This window comes from Tamandua tetradactyla, chromosome 1 (genome assembly GCF_023851605.1).
Source record: "Tamandua tetradactyla isolate mTamTet1 chromosome 1, mTamTet1.pri, whole genome shotgun sequence".
NCBI lineage: Eukaryota > Metazoa > Chordata > Mammalia > Pilosa > Myrmecophagidae > Tamandua > Tamandua tetradactyla.
Genome location: NC_135327.1, coordinates 57,500,179 through 57,526,693, shown reverse-complemented (window position 1 = coordinate 57,526,693; position 26,515 = coordinate 57,500,179). Strand labels below are relative to the sequence as shown.

Sequence of the window (26,515 nt, the reverse complement as noted above, 5' to 3'; positions counted from 1 at the left end):
AAATTAATGGGTTATCTTTTTTCTTTCCTAGACTCTAAAAAAAATGAATGCTATGCTTGACAAAATGCCTCAAGATGCCAAGAAAATCCTGTCTAATCAAGAAATGTTAATGCTCATGTAATAATGTGAACTATATTACTTTTGGTAGTGGTTCAAGTCAAAAATGTAAAGAATGTTTTGTAAGGCAGCCATAATTTTGTGTTAATAATTGAAACTGATAGACTGTTGTAGGTTTCTAATAGAAAACACTAGCCAATTGTAAATTTTAGTTAAGTTTTTTTCCCTCAAACATATGGGCTTTTTTTTTTTAATTGGTGCTAGTTCAGTATATAATCTATTATTTTAATTCACAGGAGTAGTTTGGGAGAAAGGATTTTAGATGCTGGAGGTAAGTATGTCTTTTCAAAATGTTCATTTTTGAGATTATTCCAAGTTCATGAATCGAATATCTCTTTAATCAAAATAACATTAGCTTTGTAATGTTCTGTGATTATATTAGGGAATTATAAACAATTTACCTGCAATTAGTAATTTAATTATTTTAATATGTATCTCTGTGACTAAAAGAATAATTTAGCATAACAATATAATTTTTACCTATTGGTAGATTTATGAATAATAAGGTCTTCAAATGATATTTTATGAAATTAGGAAGTCTAATATTCTTGGGATTAGTAGATTTGTTTTTAATAAATGTGTTTAATAAAACCTCAGAATTTTCTTTCCTAATTTTCATATGAGAAAATGTGATGTATCGATTTACATATTGAATAAGCCAGCTAGTTTAAAGTGTTTCATAAAAGGAATAGAAATATTCTGTGATTTATAGACTATTGTGTGTTATTTTGCAATTTACAACTCTAATAATAATGGAATCATAGAGTCTTTTAATTTCTGAGTTTTTCCTAAATACTCTTTTTAAAAAAATTTTACCCCTTCCATTAGTAAACTTGTTTTATAATTTGGATTGTATTTATTTATGTAATAATGAGACATTTCTAATTCATACAAAGAAAATAGCAAAAGATTAGTAAATTATTTTTCTTATTTCTCTTGCTTGTTCTAATACCTTATCAATTATATGACCTTTTATAAACTCTTAATTTTCATAATTTCAAATTATATGTTGATTAACAATTTTTTTATAGACTATGACTTACAAGTAGGCATCATAGAAGCTTTGTGTAGAATGACCACAGAAAAGCAAAGGCAAGAACTAGCATGTCAGTGGTTTTCAATGGATTTTATTGCTAATGCATTTAAAGGAATTAAGGACTCAGAATTTGAAACAGTAAGTAATATAAAAATAACAAATTAGCTGAAGAAAGATTTTTTAATTTCTGTGCTTTTAAAAAAGCTCTCTCATTTGTTAAAAATTAGGATTGCAGGATATTTCTCAACCTTGTAAATGGCATGCTTGGAGATAAGAGAAGGTAAATATGCAATATACAACCATTTACTGATAAAGAAATAACTATCAAGAGGGAGTACATAATATTGAACCGCTATAAAATTTAACTTTCTTCTATTTTGTTAGTGTAAAATGTACATGAATATTTAAAACAATATCTTACAATAATATTTAGTAAATTTTCATGGTGGTAGGCTAAAATAATCCTTCACAGGTCTTGTTTTGCCTCATACATTTCAGAGGAAAAAATGCATTTTAATTTAATATTAAGCTTTGAATGTCCAAAATTAGCTTACCATGTTTCAGAATTGGATATACTATATTATTTACTGTTTGAGAAATAAAATCTCGACATAAATATTAAGCTGACTCCTTCATTCACATACTGTAATGAAAATATATAGCACAACAGATCTTTTATTAACTCCTTATACCATATGGTGTCTGAAGTTATTTAGAGTTAGGAATGGGCATGGAAGGATACATAAGGTAAATTTTTATTACTTTTGATAATGACAGAAAAACTGAGTATTTGCAGTGCATTGCCTGACACCTTATAGATGCTCACAACACATTGGATGAGTGTGTTCATATTTACTTTGCTTACTAAGGAAACGAAAGATACAATGAGGGTTAAGTACAAGGAGTAATATTTCCTGGATTTAAATCATAGGTTCCACAATTTCTATTATAATGTTGGACAAATTATTTAACTTTACTTGCCTCATTTTCCCCACTATAAAATAAGAATACCGTTTACCTCATGTGTTTGTAGTGAAGATTAAAAGAGATCATTATCAGCTAAATGCTCAAAATAGGGTCTGACCAAGAAAGTATTCAATAAACTCAGTTTTTCTTATTTTTAACTTTTTATTGTATAGTATAACATATATACAAAACAGAGAAATTAAAAAGCAATAGTTTTCAAAGCACTCTTCAACAAATACTTACAGGACAGATCCCAGAGTTTGTCTACCATCCGATCCTCTCATACTTTTCCTTCTTGCTGCTCTAGAATAATGGAGGCTGGAGGGCTTAAATATTTTTTTTTATCAACAAATCGACTTTTTTTCCTTCTTTTTTTGTGGATAATAACATATATACAAAAAAGCTATAAATTTCCAAGCACAGCACCACAGTTAGTTGAACATATTTCAGGGTTAGACATGGGCTACAATTCCACAGCTTTAGGTTTTTACTTCTAGCTGTTCTAAAATATTGGAGACTAAAAGAGTCATCAATTTAATGATTCAGCATTCATATTCATTTGTTAAATCCTATTTTCACTGTATAACTCTACCATCACCTTTGATCTTTCCATCCCTCTCTTTAGGGGTGTTTGGGCTATGGCAGTTATAAATTTTTGATATTGGAAGGGTGTGTCACTAATGTGGGTAGGGAGATGGAACTATCTGATGTTCTGGAGAGGCTGGGCTAAGTTTCAGGACTTATCTGGACCAGGGACCCTTCTGGAGGTTGTTGGTTTCTGGAAAGTTACTCTAGTGCCTGGAACCCTTGTGGAATCTTATATATTGCCCTAGGTGTTCTTTAGGGTTGACTGGAATGGTCGTGGTTGGGGGTTGGCCTGTTATTATAGGTAGCAAGGTCTACCTGAAGCTTGTGTAAGAGCAACCTCCAGAGTAGCCTCTTGACTCTATTTGAACTCTCTCTGCCACTGATACTTTGTTACACTTCTTTTCCCCCTTTTGGTCAGGGTGGAATTGTTAATCCCATGGTGCCAGATTTAGATTCATCCCTGGGAGTCCTCTCTCACTTTGCCAGGGAACTTTCATCCCTGGATATCATGTCCCACGTAGCTGGGAGGACAATGCTTTCACTTGCACTGTGGGTTTAGAGAGACAGGCCACAGCTGAGCAACAACAGAGGTCCTCCAGAAATAACTCTTAGGCATGCCTATAGGTAGTCTAAGCTTCTCCAGTACCTACATAAGCTTCACAAGAGTAAGCCTCGTGATCGAGGGCATGGCCTATTGATTTGGGTGTCCCTAAAGTTTGACACATTATCAGGGGATTCCCTGATGGTAAAGTTTAATAGTTCCATATTCTTTTTCCCATCCCTCAGGAGACTTTGCCAATACTTTTTGATTATCTGCTTAATATACTCTACGATGTATCCAGGCATTATAATCTATACAGGATTAAAAGACCTCTGGGTTCCCTGTGTTTCACTTGTTCAAATGAGCTATAGATAGGTTAAATTAGATTATGCACTACAGAAAATTCAAGTTCTAGACCAAATTAACCTTTCTTCCATTGGTCTCAAAGAGTATGTGTGGTTCTAAAATATAGACAGTGTCCTCCTTACCCCTGTGTTCTGAATTACTTTAACCCCATCTGTTCAGCTTCATTCTTACCTCTAAATATCAGGTTATATGTATAAAACAGCCTCTCAAAATCCAGAAATAATAATCACCACTCTGGACTTAATGTGTCTGCTCTAAAAGCTTACGATCTCAGTCCCTGTTTTCTTATGAAAGGTGACCATACCATCTGTGTTCTTTTGTTTCTGGCTTATTTTGTCTCACCAAATCTCTCAGCTATTTTTATTAGTGTATTAATCACTTCCTCTACTCTTCTTTTCCCATCTAAGTCCTTTGGGAATTTCTTTTTATTTATATAAGCTAAATTAGGAATCTCTGATCTTAGTTGATAGCAGAAAAAAATTTGTAAAATTACATTAGTAAAAATAGTAGATTATGTAATATCTTCTAAGTAATATACTATTCTCTACAAAAATAAATTTCCAATAAAATATTATTTTTAAATGTAATAAATGAGATGATTTTATTTAAATTATGACCACTTTGATTTCCTTTTGAGCCTAGATGACTTCTATGACTGCACAAGATTTTTCTGGGAAGGTTTATTAATTTTTCCATTAATTCAAACTACTTTTTATTTCAGGGTCTTTACATTTCCTTGTTTATCAGCATTTCTTGATAAATATGAGGTAGGTTTTAAGCTTAGTAGATTTTTTTTAGTTATTGGATGTATTTTTATGTAAGGATATAGTGAATTATAGGTTACAGATTGCAAGAACATTAAAAATAGATATAATTGGATCACATATACAGCCGATCTAGTGTCCTGTATCTGATGGTGGCACCAAGAGATATTTTATGCATCAACATATCTGTAGCCAAGGCTAACTTAAAGGCATGTATTTTTCCAAATGTTCTTCTTTTTTCTTAATCAAGCCTGTTATATTCAACCTCTGTTAGCACTTTGAAAATTGTGATTTCTCAGTTAGCTAATTGCTTAAGCTTTCCGTTGTTTGTAAATTGATCTAAATGTTATACTGTCTGTCCTTTTCTTCTCTTACCTTCTAGTTGTACATTTTCTTTTTTAATTCAGCCACAGACATTGCATGAGCATGATATTCTGTTATCATTTGTAAAAGCAGTATAAATACTAGTTTATATGTTTTATTTCTTTAGTTACAAATACCATCGGATGAAAAACTTGAGGAATTTTGGATTGATTTTAATCTTGGTAGCCAGACTCTATCATTCTACATTGCTGGAGATAATGATGTAAGCTTTGTTTCCTCCAAACCATTTTATATGTATATGCATATGTAAAACATTTTAATTCAACTTAATAATATTGATTTCTTTGTATATTTATTTTCTATAGCCATTCTTTTAATAGATTTTAATGTTAGCTCTAGCAACATTAGTGTGGTAACCAACAAGCTAATTATAAGTAGAAATTATTCCTTATGTTTTATTGTGACAGAAAAATTAATACTAAGTTTTAATACTAAATTTTTTAGCATCAATAAGATTTTCAGAAATAAATTATATGCTAATGGCACATGAAAAAGTGAATAGAATTCAGAAAAGACAACAGTTACTCATACAAAGGTACTCAGTTAAAAATAACGTTAATAGATGATTAGTGAGTGGTCTTATTCATAAAATCTGTTTAAAAATACTAAAGGATTGCTTCTTAGGTATTATTTAAAAGTGTGTTTTTAGATCTTCTCTTTCTATGCTATATATTACACCTATGTTTAAACCTTCCAGCCAGGTGATGTATTTTCTACTGAACTTTTTTTAGCCTGAGAAAAATCTTTGAGCCACTGCTTCCTGATAGCTGCCACCTCATATTTGATACATTGGCATACTTCTAGTTCAAACCGCATAAACACTCTGCCAAAATCTGAGTGAGAGTTGATCAGTATTTACTAATCTGATTGTAGGTGGTTATATTATCGTAAGGCCTTAATCTTTTTAGCCTATCTCTTGTAGAATACTACTTTTTGTTCCAGGTAAGCTCGTTATAGCTGAACATTAACCACATGTCTCTTAAAACTTCTATAACCTTTATTCCTTTTTGTTTTAGAGTACCTTTTTAGAATGCTTCCTTAAAATCTGGTTCCAATGATTAGCTCTGCTCCTTGGGGTCATTGACATTTTTTAATAGCAATGACTAACTCTTTTTGTTCCTGCATGGTTTATAGGAGTATTTTTGATTGGGTTTATCTTTCGGGAACTTAATTTTCATTTTGGGGGAAGAGAATTTATAAATATTAAATGTCCGCTGTGTTCCAGACACTGATATAGATTCTCGGAGATTCTTTTTCCCCAATATATTTGGAGTCCTCTCTCCTTTGGATTTTTATGGTAGTAGTATGGTCTCCCTGTATTCCTTTCTGCTTTTTTTAAAAGCCTTTCTCTAGGGCAGTACAACAGTGACTCAATGGCAGAAGTCTCGCCTGCCATGCCGGAAATCGTTCCTGGTGTCTGCCCATGTTAAAAAAAAAAAAAAATTTTTCTCTAGATAGTAGTTGCTCAAAACCCTTCTTTTGTATCTTTAACATGGCATACAAGGCTCTTTATGATCTGGCCCCTGACTGTTTCTCTAAAATCTCATACCATTCCCTTTGCTCACAGTGTTCCAGCCACATTCATTTTTTTTCCTATTCCTCTAACACTGTTTCTACCCATTTTTTTCTTTCTACTTGTTGGATCTTCTGCTTAGAACACTTCCTCTAGATCTTTGCATCTTAATTCCTTCCCTTTTAGGTTTCAGCACAAATGCCATTGCCTTATAGAGGCATTCTCTGGCCACTCAATCTGAAGCAGTCTTTCACATTCTATCGCATTGTCCTTTTTTTATTTCCTTTATAATAGTTATTGTTATTTAAAGTAATTTTATTTGTTGTTTGTTGACTGTTTTCACCCATAGAATGTAAGACTCCAGAGATCAGAAACCTGTCTTTAATTGTTTGTTGTTATTCAAGCCATTGTAATTGTCAAAAGAATGAATAAATGGAATATTGAAAGAACTGAAAGATATATAGTTTGTTTAGTACATAAGACTGCAAAGAGAATTGATAAGAAATAAGACAGTGAGAAGTCAATGAAGGGAGTGACATAATTCAACTAATATTTACTAAGAACTTACTTTGTGCCAGATATCCAGTGATCATTTGTATAAAGATCCTCCTGGAATGGACTGAAAAAAAGGGCAAGAACAGAGGCAGTTAGGATGCCTTTGCAGTAATCCAGGTGAAGAATCATGGAAAGTGACAGTGGAAATGGATGGATTCCAGAATACCTAGAGAGGAGGTAGATTTGAGAGGACTTACTGATTTCTTCGTAGTAAAAAGAAGAAAGATTCATAAAACTTGGCTAAGTAGCTGGATAGGAATGCTGTTCACAGGAGAATAAGTTCTATAAGGGAAAGATGATGAGTTCAATTTTGATTGATTTGGAGGTATTTCTGGGATGTTTAGCTGAAGATATCTGATAGGCAAATGGGCATATGGTCTGAGGCACAAGTGAGAAAACTGAGCTAGTCACAAGTAAAGATTTAGAAGCCATGTATTACATACTTACACACACACGCATATTAAAATCATGAGAATTGATGAATGTGTAGATTACAGAATTCTGAAAAACTCACATTTCTACAGGGTAGGTAGAAGATACTCTACTCAAAAGGATACTTGAAGACAAAGATCTGAGGAAAAAAGAACAAATAAAAAGGTTATATGATCATCGCTGTCAAATACTCTTGGAGGGATAAATTAAGTAAGAACTGGTGACTAGGGGAGAACAGTTTCACCTAAATGATGAAGGTTTATACACTCCTGAAAAGTTGAAGTATTTTTGAGAAAGTAAAGACATCAAGTTAAGGAAAAGAGAGCAGAGTAGCTAGAGAGAGTTGTGGATTTAAGGGAGGGTCTTTTTTTTTTAGGTATTTTATTTTAAATATAAGGTCACTTACAAACTGATGGTGAGGGACAATAGAGGAGATATTGAAATTAAAAATAGGCTAAGAGAGAGTGTGTAATGGAGTGGGAGATATAAATGAAACAAGATTGGCACAATGTATGAATAAGTGTTAAAGCTGCATAAGGGCATATTTTGGGTTCATTATATTGTGATTTCTACTTTTTAAAAGTTTGAAAGTTTCCATATTATGTTTTTTAAAGGAAGGCAATTAACCAGATACTGTCTGTAGTCCTTGATATATGAGAGTCACTTTGAGGTTGGTAGATGAAAACAGCCAGTAGGTATAGAGTATGCCAAATGGCATGAGTCTCAAAGGAGCAAGTTTTTTACACACAGGTGAACTTTCAGATTATGAACTGCTGAAAACTTTTGGGAGAGAGGTGGATTCTAACTTGTCCTCCTGAACCTGAGGTTTTGAGGTATGGGAGAATTAAACCTTAACTGGAGAGCACTAAGAAGGTAGTAATGCCTTTAGAGAATAGACTGGTGTCAGTTGAGGTAAAGAAGTAGAGGGAGTTAATAAAGAGATTAAGGATTTGGGAGAAATTCTGTAGATTGAATTGTTCTTGAAAACAAAAGAATTGGGTCTATTTTCCTTACAAGATTGCTGGAAGGTTTTAGGGGTCCCATCTTTTATTAATGGTATCTAATTTTTACTGTAACTTTCTTTGTGAATTCAGTATGGTTTTATTCACATATACAGATTTTCAGTGAAAGTACTGGAAAGGAGCGAATATTTTAGATTACTATCCATGTGCTTTCATTGTTTGAATCTAAGGACAATCAACAAGTATTATGGTTACAGGACCTGGAACAGGTAGTCGAGTGAGAATTAAGGAATGAGTATAATTTCACAAAACATTTTAAAGGAAGAAATGACAGAGTGGTAACACTTTTAAAAGGAATCCCTTGGTAACTATTAACAGATAGTCATTTTTTGGTGATGTATGGGAAACTCTAAAATTAATTCATATCATCTTTCTCTTTTAAAAATGGACAAAACAGATTAAATGTGGTATCCATAATATATTATGTAGTTAATTGATGGTATTGACAAGCAGGACATGTTATATCAACTGGTTAGTTAGTGATATGTAGTGTAAAAAAAACAGTTTTAAAACATAAAATTGGTGTCTAAAAATGTTTTAAATCAGAAATAAATTATTTATGGTAAAAATATATTTTTAAATTTAAGGATCATCAGTGGGAAGCAGTCACTGTGCCTGAGGAAAAAGTACAAATATTCAGCATTGAAGGTAGTAAACTTGTTTTCTTTAATGTTTTTCTTACCGCATGCAGTTGAAGTTGCTTGCTATCTGAAAAAACAATACTAATAAAATAAAAATTAACATTTTCATATGTTCACATTCATAAATCTGTTAATTTGATATCAAATGATACCTTAAATTTCTCCCCTGATCTCCCAGCTCCCTCCTACTTATTTCCTTCTTTATTTCCATGATTAATCACTTTGACCACTCTCTTGTCAATATGTTCAAGGCTCTTGCTTTTCCATACCATTTGTTTGATTTAATAGAAACATCTGTTTTTTGTGCTCCCATAACTTGAATTGCCTACCATTGCTGGGCAAAATTATGCAACTTGACAATTTAGTAACACTGTAAATTCAGATAGCAAGACCTATTTTAGTCATTTTGATGGTATCTAATTATTATTTTATTTGTAGTTCCCTATTGATGTTCAACACTTTTTCACATGCTTATTGGCCATATGCATATCTTCTTTGGTGAAGTGTCTGATCAAATATTTTGTCCATTTTTTATTAGACTCTCTTTTTTTATTTTGAGTTTTAAGAGTTCTTATATATCCTGGATGCCAATCCTTTGACAGATCTATGTTCTGTTAGTGTTTTTTTCCAGTGTCTGTCTTGCCTATCCATTTTATAAATGACAGGTTCGATGAGCAGAAGTTTTTTAAATTGATGAAATCCAATATAACAGTTTTTTTCTTTTATGATTATTGCTTTCTGTGACTTAAGAAATGTATGACTATCCCCAAGTCACAAAGCTGTTCTTCTATTTTTGTATAATCACTACAATCAAGTTGTAAGTATATCCATCATCCTCAAAAGTTCTTTGTGCTGCTTTAAATCCATCTGTACATCTACCCCGTTCCTAGTCAATCACTGATAGGTTTCTTTACTATGGATAAGTTTATATTTTCTATAATTTTATGTAAATGGAATCATTCAGTATGTAGCAATTTTTATCAGGCTACTTTTAACATTACTTTTTAGATTCATCCAGTTTGCACATTTCAGTAGTTTAGTCCTTTTTATTTCTAAGTGAGACTCCATTGTATGGGTATATTTCAGTTTGTTTATCCATTTACCTGTTGATGTACATTTGTTCCCAGTTTTTTGTTTTGTTTATTTTGTGTGTGTGTGTTCCCAGTTATCAGTTGTTATAAAAAGCTGCTGTGAACATTCATGTTTAAGTAGATATGTGGGTATATGCTTTTGTTTCTCTGAGGTAAATAATTAAGAGTGCAATTATTACATTCTCACCTCTAGTGTAGAAGAGTTCCAGTGGTTTTGCATCCTTGCCAATGCTTCAAGTGGCCAATCTTATCTTCTTTCCTTAGTGTACTAGCTGGAATTGTTGACGAGAAGTAATTAAAGTAGACATCCTTACCTAGTTTCTGACATTAGAGAGAAAGCATTCATGGTTTTTATCATGAATCTGATAGTTAGCTCTAGGTTTTTGATATGTGCCTTCTGTCAGATTGAAGAAGTTTCCTTCTCTTTCTGATTTACTAAGAATTTCAAAATGAGTAGATGTTGGGTTTTAGCAAATGATTTTCTTGCATCTGTTGATAATATACATCATTTTCTTGTTTTGTCCCTGAATTTGGTGAAATACATTGATTTTGAATTTTAGAATAACCATGAATTCTTGAGATAAACCTCAAGAATGTGATTCATTATCTTTTTATATATTGTAATTGATTTGCAAAACATCTGTTAAAAATTTTTTATTCTACGTTCTGGATCATATAGGTCTGTAGTTTTATTTTCTGTAATGTCTTTGTTTAGAGATTAGGGGAATGTTAGCCTCATAGAATGAGTTGGCAAATATTCCATATTCTTTCAGTTTTCTAGAATAGCTTTTGTGGAATTGATCTATGTATTGTTTAAATGATTGGTAATATTAAACAATGAAGCAGATCTAAGCCTGTAGTTTTATTAAAGGCTTTTTACCTATGAATTTAACTTGTTTAGTAAATAAAGGTTATCTATTTCTTCTTGAGTGGTCTTTAGTAATTTCTCTTTTTTCAAGGAATCTGTCCATTTCACTTTTATTGCTAAATTTATTGGCATAAAGTGGTATATAATGTTCCTTATTATCTTTTTTTTTTCTCTCTTAAGAACTCTGTTTTATTTTGCAAACTTCTGGAATGCAATATATCAGAAACAGAATGACTTTTTTTTTTTAGTTACATGGGCAGTCACCAGGGATTGAACCCAGGTCTACAGCATAGCAGGCGAGAACTCTGCCTGCCCTCCTTATTATCTTTTTGTCTGTAAATTGTGCTGTGATTAGCAATTTTTAATTGATGATAATGTTAATTTGTATCCTTTATCTTTTTTCCTGATCAGTGTGACTGCAGAGGTATCAATTTATTAATATTCTCAAAGAACGAGCCTTTGCTTTTATTAATTTTTCTCTATTGGTTGTCTAATTTCAATTTAATTGGTCTCTGCTGGTATATGTATTCTTTTCTTCTGCTTACTTTGGTTTTTTTTTTTTTATTAACTAACGGAAAAAAAGAAATTAATCCAACATTTAGAAACCATACCATTCTACATATGCAATCAGTAATTCTTAACATCATCACATAGATGCATGATCATCGTTTCTTAGTACATTTGCATCGGTTTAGAAGAACTAGCAACACAACAGAAAAAGATATACAATGTTAATATAGAGAAAAAAAATAAAAGTAATAATAATAGTAAAAAAAACAAAACAAAACAAAACAAAAACCTATAGCTCAGATGCAGCTTCATTCAGTGTTTTAACATGATTACTTTACAATTAGGTATTATTGTGCTGTCCATTTTTGAGTTTTTGTATCTAGTCCTGTTGCACAGTCTGTATCCCTTCAGCTCCAATTACCCATTATCTTACCCTGTTTCTAACTCCTGCTGGACTCTGTTACCAGTGACATATTCCAAGTTTATTCACTAATGTCGGTTCACATCAGTGGGACCATACAGTATTTTTCTTTTAGTTTTTGGCTAGACTCACTCAGCATAATGTTCTCTAGGTCCATCCATGTTATTACATGCTTCATAAGTTTATCCTGTCTTAAAGCTGCATAATATTCCATCATATGTATATACCACAGTTTGTTTAGCCACTCGTCTGTTGATGGACATTTTGGCTGTTTCCATCTCTTTGCAATTGTAAATAATGCTGCTATAAACATTGGTGTGCAAATGTCCGTTTGTGTCTTTGCCCTTAAGTCCTTTGAGTAGATTCCCAGCAATGGTATTGCTGGGTCGTATGGCAATTCTATATTCAGCTTTTTGAGGAACCGCCAAACTGCCTTCCACAGTGGTTGCACCATTTGACATTCCCACCAACAGTGGATAAGTGTGCCTCTTTCTCCACATCCTCTCCAGCACTTGTCAATTTCTGTTTTGTTGATAATGGCCATTCTGGTGGGTGTGAGATGATATCTCATTGTGGTTTTGATTTGCATTTCTCTAATGGCCAGGGACATTGAGCATCTCTTCATGTGCCTTTTGGCCATTTGTATTTCCTCTTCTGATAGGTGTCTATTCAAGTCTTTTTCCCATTTTGTAATTGGGTTGGCTGTCTTTTTGTTGTTGAGTTGAACAATCTCTTTATAAATTCTGGATACTAGACCTTTATCTGATATGTCGTTTCCAAATATTGTCTCCCATTGTGTAGGCTGTCTTTCTACTTTCTTGATGAAGTTCTTTGATGCACAAAAGTGTTTAATTTTGAGGAGCTCCCATTTATTTATTTCCTTCTTCAGTGTTCTTGCTTTAGGTTGAAGGTCCATAAAACCGCCTCCAGTTGTAAGATTCATAAGATATCTCCCTACATTTTCCTCTAACTGTTTTATGGTCTTAGACCTAATGTTTAGATCTTTGATCCATTTTGAGTTAACTTTTGTATAGGGTGTGAGATACAGGTCTTCTTTCACTCTTTTGCATATGGATATCCAGTTCTCTAGGCACCATTTATTGAAGAGACTGTTCTGTCCCAGGTGAGTTGGCTTGACTGCCTTATCAAAGATCAAATGTCCATAGATGAGAGGGTCTATATCTGAGCACTCTATTCGATTCCATTGGTCGATATATCTATCTTTATGCCAATACCATGCTGTTTTGACCACTGTGGCTTCATAATATGCCTTAAAGTCAGGCAGCGCAAGACCTCCACCTTTGTTTTTTTTCCTCAAGATGTTTTTAGCAATTCGGGGCACCCTGCCCTTCCAGATAAATTTGCTTATTGGTTTTTCTATTTCTGAAAAATAAGTTGTTGGGATTTTGATTGGTATTGCATTGAATCTGTAAATCAATTTAGGTAGGATTAACATCTTAACTATATTTAGTCTTCCAATCCATGAACACGGTATGCCCTTCCATCTATTTAGGTCTTCTGTGATTTCTTTTAACAGTTTTTTGTAGTTTTCTTTATATAGGTTTTTTGTCTCTTTAGTTAAATTTATTCCTAGGTATTTCATTCTTTTAGTTGCAATTATAAATGGGATTCGTTTCTTGATTTCCCCCTCAGCTTGTTCATTACTAGTGTATAGAAATGCTACAGATTTTTGAATGTTGATCTTGTAACCTGCTACTTTGCTGTATTCATTTATTAGCTCTAGTAGTTTTGTTGTGGATTTTTCCGGGTTTTCGATGTATAGTATCATATCATCTGCAAACAGTGATAGTTTTACTTCTTCCTTTCCAATTTTGATGCCTTGTATTTCTTTTTCTTGTCTAATTGCTCTGGCTAGAACCTCCAACACAATGTTGAATAATAGTGGTGATAGTGGACATCCTTGTCTTGTTCCTGATCTTAGGGGGAAAGTTTTCAATTTTTCCCCATTGAGGATGTTATTAGCTGTGGGTTTTTCATATATTCCCTCTATCATTTTAAGGAAGTTCCCTTGTATTCCTATTTTTTGAAGTGTTTTCAACAGGAAAGGATGTTGAATCTTGTCAAATGCCTTCTCTGCATCAATTGAGATGATCATGTGATTTTTCTGCTTTGATTTGTTGATGTGGTGTATCACATTAATTGATTTTCTTATGTTGAACCATCCTTGCATACCTGGGATGAATCCTACTTGGTCATGATGTATAATTCTTTTAATGTGTTGTTGGATATGATTTGCTAGAATTTTATTGAGGATTTTTGCATCTGTATTCATTAGAGAGATTGATCTGTAGTTTTCTTTTTTTTGTAATATCTTTGCCTGGTTTTGGTATGAGGGTGATGTTGGCTTCATAGAATGAATTAGGTAGCTTTCCCTGCACTTCGATTTTTTTGAAGGGTTTGAGGAGAGTTGGTACTAATTCTTTCTGGAATGTTTGATAGAATTCACATGTGAAGCCGTCTGGTCCTGGACTTTTCTTTTTAGGGAGCTTTTGAATGACTGATTCAATTTCTTTACTTGTGATTGGTTTGTTGAGGTCATCTATGTCTTCTTGAGTCAAAGTTGGTTGTTCATGTCTTTCCAGGAACCCGTCCATTTCATCTAAATTGTTGTATTTATTAGCGCAAAGTTGTTCATAGTATCCTGTTATTACCTCCTTTATTTCTGTGAGGTCAGTAGTTACGTCTCCTCTTCCATTTCTGATCTTATTTATTTGCATCCTCTCTCCTCTTCTTTTTGTCAATCTTGCTAAGGGCCCATCAATCTTATTGATTTTCTCATAGAACCAACTTCTGGTCTTATTGATTTTCTCTATTGTTTTCATGTTTTCAATTTCATTTATTTCTGCTCTAATCTTTGTTATTTCTTTCCTTTTGCTTGCTTTGGGATTAGTTTGCTGTTCTTTCTCCAGTTCTTCCAAGTGGACAGTTAATTCCTGCATTTTTGCCTTTTCTTCTTTTCTGATATAGGCATTTAGGGCAATAAATTTCCCTCTTAGCACTGCCTTTGCTGCATCCCATAAGTTTTGATATGTTGTGTTTTTGTTTTCATTCGCCTCAAGGTATTTACTAATTTCTCTTGCAATTTCTTCCTTGACCCACTTGTTGTTTAAGAGTGTGTTGTTGAGCCTCCATGTATTTGTGAATTTTCTGGCACTCGGCCTATTATTGATTTCCAACTTCATTCCTTTATGATCCGAGAAAGTGTTGTGTATGATTTCAATCTTTTTAAATTTGTTAAGACTTGCTTTGTGACCCAGCATATGGTCTATCTTTGAGAATGATCCATGAGCACTTGAGAAAAAGGTGTATCCTGCTGATGTGGGATGTAATGTCCTATAAATGTCTGTTAAGTCTAGCTCATTTATAGTAATATTCAGATTCTCTATTTCTTTATTGATCCTCTGTCTAGATGTTCTGTCCATTGATGAGAGTGGTGAATTGAAGTCTCCAACTATTATGGTATATGTGTCTATTTCCCTTTTCAGTGTTTGCAGTGTATTCCTCACGTATTTTGGGGCATTCCGGTTTGGTGCATAAATATTTATGATTGTTATGTCTTCTTGTTTAATTGTTCCTTTTATTAGTAGATAGTGTCCTTCTTTGTCTCTTTTAACTGTTTTACATTTGAAGTCTAATTTGTTGGATATTAGTATAGCCACTCCTGCTCTTTTCTGGTTGTTATTTGCATGAAATATCTTTTACCAACCTTTCACTTTCAACCTATGTTTATCTTTGGGTCTAAGATGTGTTTCCTGTAGACAGCATATAGAAGGATCCTGTTTTTTAATCCATTCTGCCAGTCTATGTCTTTTGGTTGGGGAATTCAGTCCATTAACATTTAGTGTTATTACTGTTTGGATAATATTTTCCTCTACCATTTTGCCTTTTGTATTATGTACATCATATCTGATTTTCCTTCTTTCTACACTCTTCTCCATACCTCTCTCTTCTGTCTTTTCGTATCTGACTCTAGTGCTCCCTTTAGTATTTCTTGCAGAGCTGGTCTCTTGATCACAAATTCTCTCGGTGACTTTTTGTCTGAAAATGTTTTAATTTCTCCCTCATTTTTGAAGGACAATTTTGCTGGATATAGAAGTCTTGGTTGGCAGTTTTTCTCTTTTAGTAATTTAAATATATCATCCCACTCTCTTCTAGCTTCCATGGTTTCTGCTGAGAAATCTACACATAGTCTTATTGGGTTTCCCTTGTATGTGATGGATTATTTTCTCTTGATGCTTTCAAGATCCTCTCTTTCTCTTTGACCTCTGACATTCTAACTAGTAAGTGTCTTGGAGAACGCCTATTTGGGTCTATTCTCTTTGGGGTGCACTGCACTTCTTGGATCTGTAATTTTAGGTCTTTCATAAGAGTTGGGAAATTTTCAGTGATAATTTCTTCCATTAGTTTTTCTCCTCCTTTTCCCTTCTCTTCTCCTTCTGGGACACCCACAACATGTATATTTGTGCGCTTCATATTGTCCTTCAGTTCCCTGATCCCCTGTTCAAATTTTTCCATTCTTTTCCCTATAGTTTCTGTTTCTTTTTGGAATTCATATGTTCCATCCTCCAAATCACTAATTCTATTTTCTGTCTCTTTAAATCTATCATTGTAGGTATCCATTGTTTTTTCCATCTTTTCTACTTTGTCCTTCACTCCCATAAGTTCTGTGATTTGTTTTTTCAGTTTTTCTATTTCTTCTTTTTGTTCAGCCCATGTCTTCTTCATGTCCTCCCTCAATTTATTGATTTCGTTTTTGAAGAGGTTTTCCATTTCTGTTCATGTATTCAGAATTAGTTGTCTCAGCTCCTGTATCTCATTTGAACTATTGGTTTGTTCCTTTGACTGGGCTGTATCTTCAGTCTTCCTAGCGTGATCCATTATTTTCTGCTGGCGTCTGGGCATTTAATCAGATTTCCCTGGGTGTTGGACCCAGCAGGTTGAAAGATTTTCCTGTGAAATCTCTGGGCTCTGTTTTTCTTATCCTGCCCAGTATGTGCCGCTCATGGCGCTTGTCTGTCTGCGGGTCCCACCAGTAAAAGATGCTGTGGCCCCTTTAACTTTGGAAAACTCCCGCTGTGGGGGAGGGTTGCCAGCTGAAGCGGCTTGGGGGAGTTCCGATTCAAATCTCCCAGCCGGCCTGGGAGTCCGCTAGTGGGGGGTGGGCGCCGGCCTCTACGGCTTGGGGGAGTGCTGGTCCAAATCTCCCAGCCAGCCCGGGACGCCAAGCGTGTCATGGGGCGCCGGCCGCTGCGGCTTGGGGGAGTGCCGTTCCAATGTTCCCAGCCGGACCGGGAAGCCACGTGTGTGGAAGGGACCCCGGTCGCCGGCCTTTATGGCTTGGGGGACCTCCTATCCAATTCTCCCAGCTGGCCCGGGAGGCCGCACGTGGGGTGGGGGTGCCGGCCGCCGCGACTTGAAGGGACCGCCTGTCCAATTCTCCCAGCCGGCCTGGGAAGGAGGGAGGGAGGGACTCCGGCCGCCAGCCACCCTGGCCCAGGGAAGCGCGCGCCCCTCGGGTATCTCACCGCAGCAGATTCTCCCTGCCAGTTCAGCCTTTTCAGAATGGGGTACGCTGTCTTTTTGGTCTCTGTCGTGGCTCCGGGAGCTGTTCTGTACCGTTTCTATTTCTGTAGTAGCTGTTCTGGAGGAGGAACTAAGACCCGCGCATCTTACTAAGCCGCCATCTTCTCCGGAAGTCATCAGCCTTCTTGAACCAAGGTATCTTTCCCTGGATGCCTTTGATTGGACATATCTATAGACCTGTTTTAATTGGGACATTTTCTTGGCCTTGGAACTGTAACCTAGCAACTCATTAAATTCCCCCCTTTTAAAAAGCCATTCTGTTCCTGATATGTGCATTCTGGCAGCTAGCAAACTAGAACAGTCAGCATTTACTACAACACCCAAAATTCACTTTCATAACTTCCCTGTATTCATCCAGGCTTTGTTCTACACATTCTCAAGGACAAAACTTCATACCTCTCTTTTTAGCAAAGTACATTCTGTATGCTTTACAAACCTACATACCTTAAGTTACCAAAAAGATTTTTGGTACTGTCTTTAAACATCCTACAAACCATAATTATTTTTAAAACAGTTTGTCAAAAAAATAATTTAATTTCATTAAACGCAAACTTACGTTTTCAACATCTTAAAGACCTAATAGCTATCATGTTGGCTTATTTTATCAGTAAACTTGTATAAATTGAGGGAGAACCATATTTATCCTAGTAGAATAAAATTGTATTTGTTTGGTTCAAAATTCATCATAAAAACCATAATTAAGCTAGACTTTGTTACTGTATTTTGCAGCTGTTTGCCTCTTTTGTTTTGTTGGAAGTTAAAAATATCTCTTTGTTTTCATAATATCCTAATATTATGAGCAACCTCAAAAGTATCAAACTCCAGAAAATATACTGAAATTGTTTAGCTTGTCCCACACAAAGATCCAGGAAAACTTTTCTATTGCTCTCAAAGACATTTTCCTTTGCTTATTGAATTTTAGCAGTTTGACATTATTCAATTAACCTTATCCCAGGGCTGTTTATGTTTCAATAATGATGTGTTTATTGCGATTACCTTTGCAAAGGTATAATTTTATAATTGGAGAATTCTCTCAACAAACTTGGCCTATTCCTTACATTTCTTCAGTACCTACCGTTTCTAAGCTCCAGGCCCAGTAGAGAGAATTCTAAACAAAGCCTACACCTTCCCCATCTTTCTGTATACAACCTTTCCCCCATAGCTGCCTTAATTAGTTCTTATTGGACCGTGGTTAAAAGGGCCTGGGGGCAGGGATAGATGAGTCAGAAAAAATGAGTCCTGGTCTGTTGAATTTGGTTCTAAAAGTTTTAAATGAGGGCAGTGGGATTTAAGACTTCTAAGGTGGCCTTATCGTTTTGAGAGTTCCTTGGCCTTTCTGATTGTTTACAATTATTAGATCTGTTTCACCAAAGCTGTGACCTAGCCAATTGGAAGTCTTTGCTGTTTTCTTAGGCAGCCCTCTGCTGCCTTTGGAAAATTTCAGAGGATGGTTTATTTCCAATGTCCAGATTTGCTTACAGTAATTACAAAAACTAAGGCTTTGAACCATAGTGCCTAGAGGGTTTTTTTCTTTTTGGGTGTCCAAGAGTATTAGTGTGTGTGTGTGTGTGTGTGTGTGTGTGTGTGTGTGTGTGTGTGTGTGTGTGTGTGTGTGTGTGTGTGTGTGCGCGTGCCCGCTTATTTATCTTATATTTAGCAATCCTAATAGAGCTCTTTTAAGAATTTTTGTTTGCCAATTTGGCATTGCCATCCAGAGGTTAGGAAAATATACATTGCACAAACAGACACAAATAGAAATTTAGACACAAAAAAATCAGAAACATGGAAATAAAACTCATTGAATTGAACCCTACTTATTAATTTTTTCTGGTATGCTTAAATACTAACCCAATTTTGGTTATAAGTTGCTAATATTGAAGTAGCTAAGCTTTCTATTTTCTCTGAGTCTTTTCTTTAGAGAAGTGTTTTTCCTTATATAAATCTGATGTGGAGAATGGTGTATGTACATATACAAATCCTCTTGGGTCTCTCTGTTAGTCAACTCTTATAGGCATTTGCTAGAGGAATAAAAGTTTTGCCTGTTGCTCTGCTACTGGTTTTAAAGAGCAGCCCTGGTCAAATTAAGTACCCCTGTAGGTATGGGAACAGGAGACCATTTCTCTCATGCTCTTTTACCCCCAGTAAAGGGGATACAGAAGAGGAGGAAAAGCAGATAGGGAAGCTTCTTCCTTTCCTGATCTACTGGTCCCTCAGTTATAGGGTGGAGGTGGAGCAGATGAAGGAGTTAATATTTTATTGGATCCTTCAGATCTGATTCAGGGAGGATATTTTTCTTTTCTCCACTAAAATTTGCAGATACAAATTTATATTTTTTTCAGTAACATTGATTTGTGGGAGAAACAAATAAAGGTTTGAGCACATCATCTTGTCCCATTTCTACTTTCTTTTGCAAAACAATTCTATCATACCGAGTTCTCTTCTACAGAGCCATTCTCACACCATTTTTTTCCTGATTCTAAATCGTATTGAGACCAGACTGTGTTACAAAAAAACCTATGTTTTGTTTCCTTCACATGTTCATAATTAAGATGTTTCTAGTTTTTCAAAATAAACGCCAAAGGGCTATATTCAGGAGTGCTATTAGAATTAGAATTTCCGATTTTAATGTATTTCAGTACTCAGTAAACAATTAGGAACATTTGAACAATGCAAATACAAAAACACACCAACTACAACGTAGACACTTAACACTATATCACACACCAATTAACTAAACTGAACACACCAATTAGCAATCAAAAGGCATTAAATGTTCACTATATCTAAGTAAATAGATTAATAATTGAACAGATATCAAATACTTGATTGATTTCATTAAATAACAATTGTTGGATTATTTATTTTCCAGGAGTATACTCAACAGACAAAGTCAGGGCTTTGAACCTGTACAAAATGTTACACAGAATACAGAAGGGTGTAGAGGTCAGAGAAAAGGGGGGTCTTTCTGGAAGTGGACCCAGGTCCAGGAGAGTCAAACATCTGTAGTAACTACCCAGTCCACTATTACCTTGGTGATGCACTTATCCAGTCAGATGTCAGGAGTTGAAACGGGAAACTTTCTTTCTTTGAAATTTTTAAAGTGCTGAGTGCCTGTCCTGGGGCTCCAGAACTTTGGGCAGTTGTACTCTTTACATCTTAGGAACTGGGTCCTGTCAGAGTTGCCAAATTGATACCAGGCAAATGCTGGGTTCTCTGCCCAGTGTGCATAACAGCTAATTGGGAGAAAAAGTTTCTCAAAGAGAGAAAGAGTTTATTACTATGTGTGAAGCAGGAGATCAGATGGTCTATCAGCCCAAAAATTTTTCTCCTACAGTTGTTTTTAAAGTCTGAATGGACCAATTGTAATAGCTGAATCATCTGTGGTCCTGCTTCAACGATCTATTGTCTCTTTGCATGTCTAGTAATTTTCATGATAAACACTGTATTAAAATTACTACTTCTCCAGGTGGCTCTTCCACCACAGAGGGTTTCTTCTCTCTTTTTATTAATCAGAGAAAGTGAGGGTCTATATGAGTGAGTCTAGTTTTAATAAGATTTATTCTCTCTCATGTACCTCCATTCCTCAGGTGTGGCCATTCTCATTTGTTAATTATGAGCTTGATATATTTCTGTCTTTTAAACCTTCAGAGATTGTGAGAGAGACAGCTGTTTTTTCAGAGAATTCCATCCCAGCTTTGCAGCTTCTCAGTCCACTCAATTCAAAATCCGATAAACGTCTTGAGGGAGAAACGGATCATGTTTTTGAGACTGGACCTTTTTTCAGACAGAATATTGCTTGAAGTCCTGTTAGAATGTTGTAGAGTTAACTCTGCCTTTAGCAGCTTTCAGTCCAGAGTCCTGTGCTGCATCAGAACTTGACATATATCCTGTAGAGAAAAAGCAATCATGCCTTTAAGACCCTATGTTTCCTATTTATTAATCCAGAGCCTTCTGATCACTAAATGCTTGCTGATTTCACTTTGCTCAAGCAGGAACTCACTTCCAAAGCCAACACCCCAATAGGCAAATGTCTCTGTGGCAGAAAGGACTGGAGATCTTGTTGCATCCACAGCTTTCTGACCATTAAACATATGGTTATTTTACTTCTCTGGTTTTTGCAAAAGGGTCATTGGCCTGTTGGGTATACTACATTCTACCCAGAAGTAGATGTCTGAGATAATAAACTCTCTCATTGCTTCTTGGCATTCTTCCATGTTCATAGTAAGTGCCCCTCTATTTAAGTTGTTGTAAACATCCTTAAGCCCCTGGCCTTTCTCTCTTTCACTAAGATTTGATCAGGGTAAAAAAAATGAATTTGTCAGTTGAGTGCCTATAATTTTGGGCCCATCAGAGTCTCTATCTCCAAACTTATTTGCATCTGTATTCTTCTTTATCTCTCCTCTAAGAAGGAGATGCATCTACTCTTATTGAAGACTAATATCTCTTGAGATATCCATCCACATTCTTCAGGTCTTTGCTCCATGGACTAATATCTCTTGTATCTTCTTTTTCTCAGAGGTACTTTTCTCTTAGCTTATAAATGGGCTCAAATATCTACATCTTAAGACAAAAAGTTTACTTGGAGCCTGCGGTAGTTAACTTCAGGTGTCAACCTGGCCAGGTGGTGGTGCCCAGTTCTGTTGCTGTGGACTTGAATCAATAGCCTGTGAAACTCATCTGTGGCTTATTACATCTGCAGTTGGCTAAGGGGAGTGCCTTCCACAGTGAAGGCACTCCCCTTAGCTGGAGGCTTAAAAGAGAGAGGTCAGAAGAGAGCTCAAAGCAGTTCAGCATACCTCATCTCAGCTCTCTCAGCTCAGCCCAGATTTAGGGAGATGTAGAAAGGAATTGCCCCGGGGAAGGCCGTTGGAACCCAGAAGCTGGGAGAGAAGGCCAACAGATGTCGCCATGTGCCTTCCTATGTAGCAGAGAGCCTCAGATAAAAGTTAGCTGCCTTTCCTCGGAAGATTTATAAATTTTCAACTTAATAAATCCTTTTTTTTTTTTCACTTTTTTTTTTTTAACATGGGTAGGCACCAGGAATCGAACCCGGGTCCTCAGGCATGGCAGGCGAGCATTCTTGCCTGCTGAGCCACCGTGGTCCGCCCAATAAATCCCCTTTTATTAAAAGCTGATCCTCTCTGGTGTGTTACATTCTGGCAGTCTTGGCAGACTAGAACAGATCCTGTATCTTCCTTTCCCTATCTCACTCTCTTTTTCCATTCATAGCCTTTTTTTAGAGAGTAGTGTTTACTATTTCCTTTCCATTCCTGTTCTTACTATATTATGATTTACATCACCACTCCACAGAAGATAATACTGTACTCTTTTATTGTTTTAACATTTATTATTGTGAAATATAACATATACAAAAACAATAAATTTCAAAGTTTATTTTCAGTAGTAGTTATAGAACAGATTTCAAAGTTTGTTATGGGTTACCATTCCACAATTTCAAGTTTTTCCTTCTAGCTGCTCCAAGATGGTGGAGACTAAAAGAAGTCTAAAAGCTATACTCATTTGTTAAATTCTGTTTTACCTCTTATGTTTTGATCCTTCTCCCAATCTTTAGAGATATTTGGGCTATGCCCATTCTAACTTTTTCAGGTTGAAAAGTGGTGTTGACAGTTATAGGATAGGAGGATGGAAACAGTGATATTCTTAGAGAGGCTGGCCCCTCTGGGTCTCAGGACTTAATCTGGCCTATTAACCTCTGGAGCTTATATGTTTCTGGAAAGTGAACTTAGTGCATGAAACTTTTGTAGAATCTAATATAGAGCCCTAGGTGTTCCTTAGGTTTAACAGGAATGATATTGGTTGGGGTTTGGCAGACCATGGTGTTCTAGTTTGAAAGTTACCAGAATGCAATATACCAGGAACAGAATAGTTTTCAAAAAAGGGAATTTACTAAGTTGCAAGTTTACAGTTCTAAGGCTGTGAAAATGTCTATGGCACCAAAAGATTACCTTCACTCAAGAAAGGCCAGTAAAGTTTGAGTTTTCTCTCTCAACTGAGAGGGCACATGGGACATCTGCTAGCTTTCTTGTTTCATGATGCTCCCCCGGAAATGTTTTCCTTCTTCATCTCCAAGGCTCTGTTGCGTGGGCTCTGTTGGTTCTGGTTGCTCTTTCCAAAATGGTTCCCTCTTAAAAGGCTCTAAGCAACTTCATCTTGAATGGGTGGAGGCACACCTCCATGGAAACCATCTAATCGAAGGTTACCACCTATAATTGGGTGGGTCACATTTCCTTGGAAAGATAAATATCAATCAAATCTATGTTGATAGTTCCAATATATGATAAATCTTTCAGTAAAAACAGGTACAAAAAATTCAGCAAAATAAATTTGAAGGAATTCTAATACTATGTTCATGTAAACAGTGAAAGTCTGTATTGTATTTAATATAAATTTATAGTAAGCTATAGAAAAATGAAATTTTAATGCATGTTGGAAGGCTATAAAAATAAGCAAATATTTCCATAAAAATTATAAATGTTCTAGTTTTCATTATTAAAACCTGAAACATCTTCAGAGCCAACTAAATCTCCATTTCCAAAGCCTAAAAACTTGCTATTGTTGAGATTCAGAACTTTTTTTTTTAAACAATTGGCACCCTTGGAATTAGAAACCATGTCATCACAAACTTCAAATGTAATTCCTGATACCATCAAATTTCATTCCTGTGGAAGTTTCATGACCATATACTTGAAAAAACCGAGACTTTTTTTACTTAGGCTAGGCTTATAAAAATCAGTGAATTTTATACCTAGTAGGGACAGCTGTTCCTTAGGGCAGGTCATAGAATGAATGTTCCTGCAGAGCTTTTTCAGATGTACCGAAAATTTTCCCTACTTGTAGTGGTCCTTCTTCCTTAGGAAATTCTCCTGCCCAAAAAATACACACTTCAGGCACTTTTGGAGACTTCTCAGCCAACAATTGTCTACAATCAGAAGTAGAACTGAAGCTTGGTGACCTGTGCTGCTGGGGTTTTATTCTATAATACAGTCTAGTTGGGTGTTATGTAATTATTTGATTACTTATTCTGGGGGGAGAGTGGGTAGAATGCCTCTTATAAACTGACGAAGTATTTTCTTTTCACTGGATTGATAAATTCATTGAGGAGAAGCACTATTTCTTACCTCCCAATATCCTGGCATTCAAAGTTCATTAAATGTCTTTGTTTACTGTTAACACACAGTAATTGTGGGTTTAATAGAAAAGTTTGTATAGATACCTATGCCTAGAAAAATAGCTATGTATAGAATTAAACTTATGGTATTGCCTTTTTTAAATTAAGAAATAAGTTTCCTCAGATATGTTCAAGGAAAATATTTATTTAGAATCTGTTAGGTTCTAGAACCAGGTTGGGACTTTCTCTCATTAGTTACTGTATTGCCTTGTAATTCATAGATCAGGAGACTGAAAGGTAAACTGATTTGATGGGCTTTCTTAGCTAGTTAGTACCAGAATTGATTAATTAAAAAAAACTTAAATTAAAAATGTTTGAACTTTGATTCATTTAATTTTAATTAATATGCTGCATGCTTTTCTTATAGTTTATGATAGAATGATATCGTAGAAATGAATATAAAATAATTTATATTATTTGTTTGTGTACAGTGAAAGAATCGAAGAAACTGTTGACCATAATTCTGAAAAATATAGTGAAAATTAGCAAAAGAGAAGGGAAAGAATTGCTTTTGTATTTTGATGCATCATTAGAAATCACTAATGTGACTCAAAAAATTTTTGGTGCAAATAAGTATAGGGTAAGTTTTTTAACTCTTTTCCCTGAATATTTACTACTTTCACAATCCTAGACTTTCAGTTTGGGCTCTAAATTTCACTGTAGTCTTTTTTTTTATTAATTATTAAAACTACATGTAAATTTTAGTTTTTAAAATATATATTATGGGTTAGCCACTTGTTTGTTAACCATACCCTTTAGTTTGGGTATGGTTAAATATCCAAAGTTGAAATACTTTTTAGATGGTTTCTCAGATGACAAAATTAGCAGCAGCCACACGAAACATTTAATGAATTCCTGCTAAGTGTTTAAAAAAAAAAGATAAGACAGTAACCTAGTCTCATGCTGTTAAACATTGCTGTGAGAGTTACAAAATGATACCTCAGAAAATGTGACTAATTAGTGTAGAGAAATGGATTATAGAAGTTGAGAAAAGAGGATACACATTAAGAATCAAGTCTGAAGGAAAGGCATTGTTGTGGAGATGGAACTCAAAATGGCCTTTGAAGTTGAAAAAAAGATGGGATTTACATAAGATGCTTTCTGGGATTGTGGGAGATATTATGAGCCAAATATTGTTTAACTGGGAATTGGAAGCAGCATTCATGTGATGTTTGGGGGAGATAGCCTGTTGACAGGTGTGGATAGTGTACAGGATTTATTTTGAATAATAGTGGGAGATAAATTTGGTGTGGGATCATTGTGGAAATACAAAAATGATGAGGTAAGTAGACCATGTTAATGGTTGAGTCATTGAATTATTCTGAGAGGGTATATGCAAAGCAGTGATTTGGAATAATTTGATAACTTTGGGAGGAAACAGGAAATAATTGCATTAAAATGGAAAAATTGGGACAAAATAATTCAGCTTTGAATTAATTTAATTTTAGGAATTTACCAGAAAACAAGGTATTTCAGTTGCCAAAACATCTGTGCATATACTTTTTGATGCAAGTGGATCACAGGTACATATGTCTTTGACTTACTTGATTTTTATCATTGTATTAAGCTTAACCCTAAATGATAGGACAGTATTAAAGTTGATGTTTAAGGTGAATATCTATAAAACAAATAGCCTTAATATGCATTATGTCCCAGTAAAATTTATATAATATTTTAACATATCTAATGATAATTAATTTTAATACAGAGAGTAGACCAATGTTAGTTAATACCAGTTTGGTAACCTTAAAAATCAGAAAAAATATTTTCCACCACTAATGCCAAAACTTCTTTTTGTATCTATTAACATTTGAAAAAGTGGATATTTTTTGTTGGGTCACTTTATAAACATTCATATATCACTGTCAGGCTAATAAATTATAACAGCTTATGGATAGTAGAGAGAA

At 34.9% G+C, this 26,515-nt stretch overlaps 1 protein-coding gene across 6 annotated transcripts in view; it reads left to right on the top strand.

The window, feature by feature from the left end:
- Positions 1-26,515, top strand: part of SYCP2 (synaptonemal complex protein 2) — a 103,270-nt gene that overhangs the window by 25,429 nt on the left and 51,326 nt on the right. For 5 of the 6 annotated variants that reach the window (XM_077116841.1, XM_077116826.1, XM_077116817.1 and 2 more), the window contains exons 8-16: positions 32-117; positions 354-388; positions 1,149-1,291; positions 1,381-1,433; positions 4,336-4,381; positions 4,869-4,964; positions 8,872-8,932; positions 25,040-25,188; positions 26,057-26,131. In XM_077116841.1, the coding sequence (XP_076972956.1) occupies positions 32-117; positions 354-388; positions 1,149-1,291; positions 1,381-1,433; positions 4,336-4,381; positions 4,869-4,964; positions 8,872-8,932; positions 25,040-25,188; positions 26,057-26,131 (744 nt within the window). Of the gene's footprint in view, positions 1-31; positions 118-353; positions 389-1,148; positions 1,292-1,380; positions 1,434-4,335; positions 4,382-4,868; positions 4,965-8,871; positions 8,933-25,039; positions 25,189-26,056; positions 26,132-26,515 lie in introns of those variants that run through there. The other variant, XM_077116859.1, reaches the window with a different exon arrangement.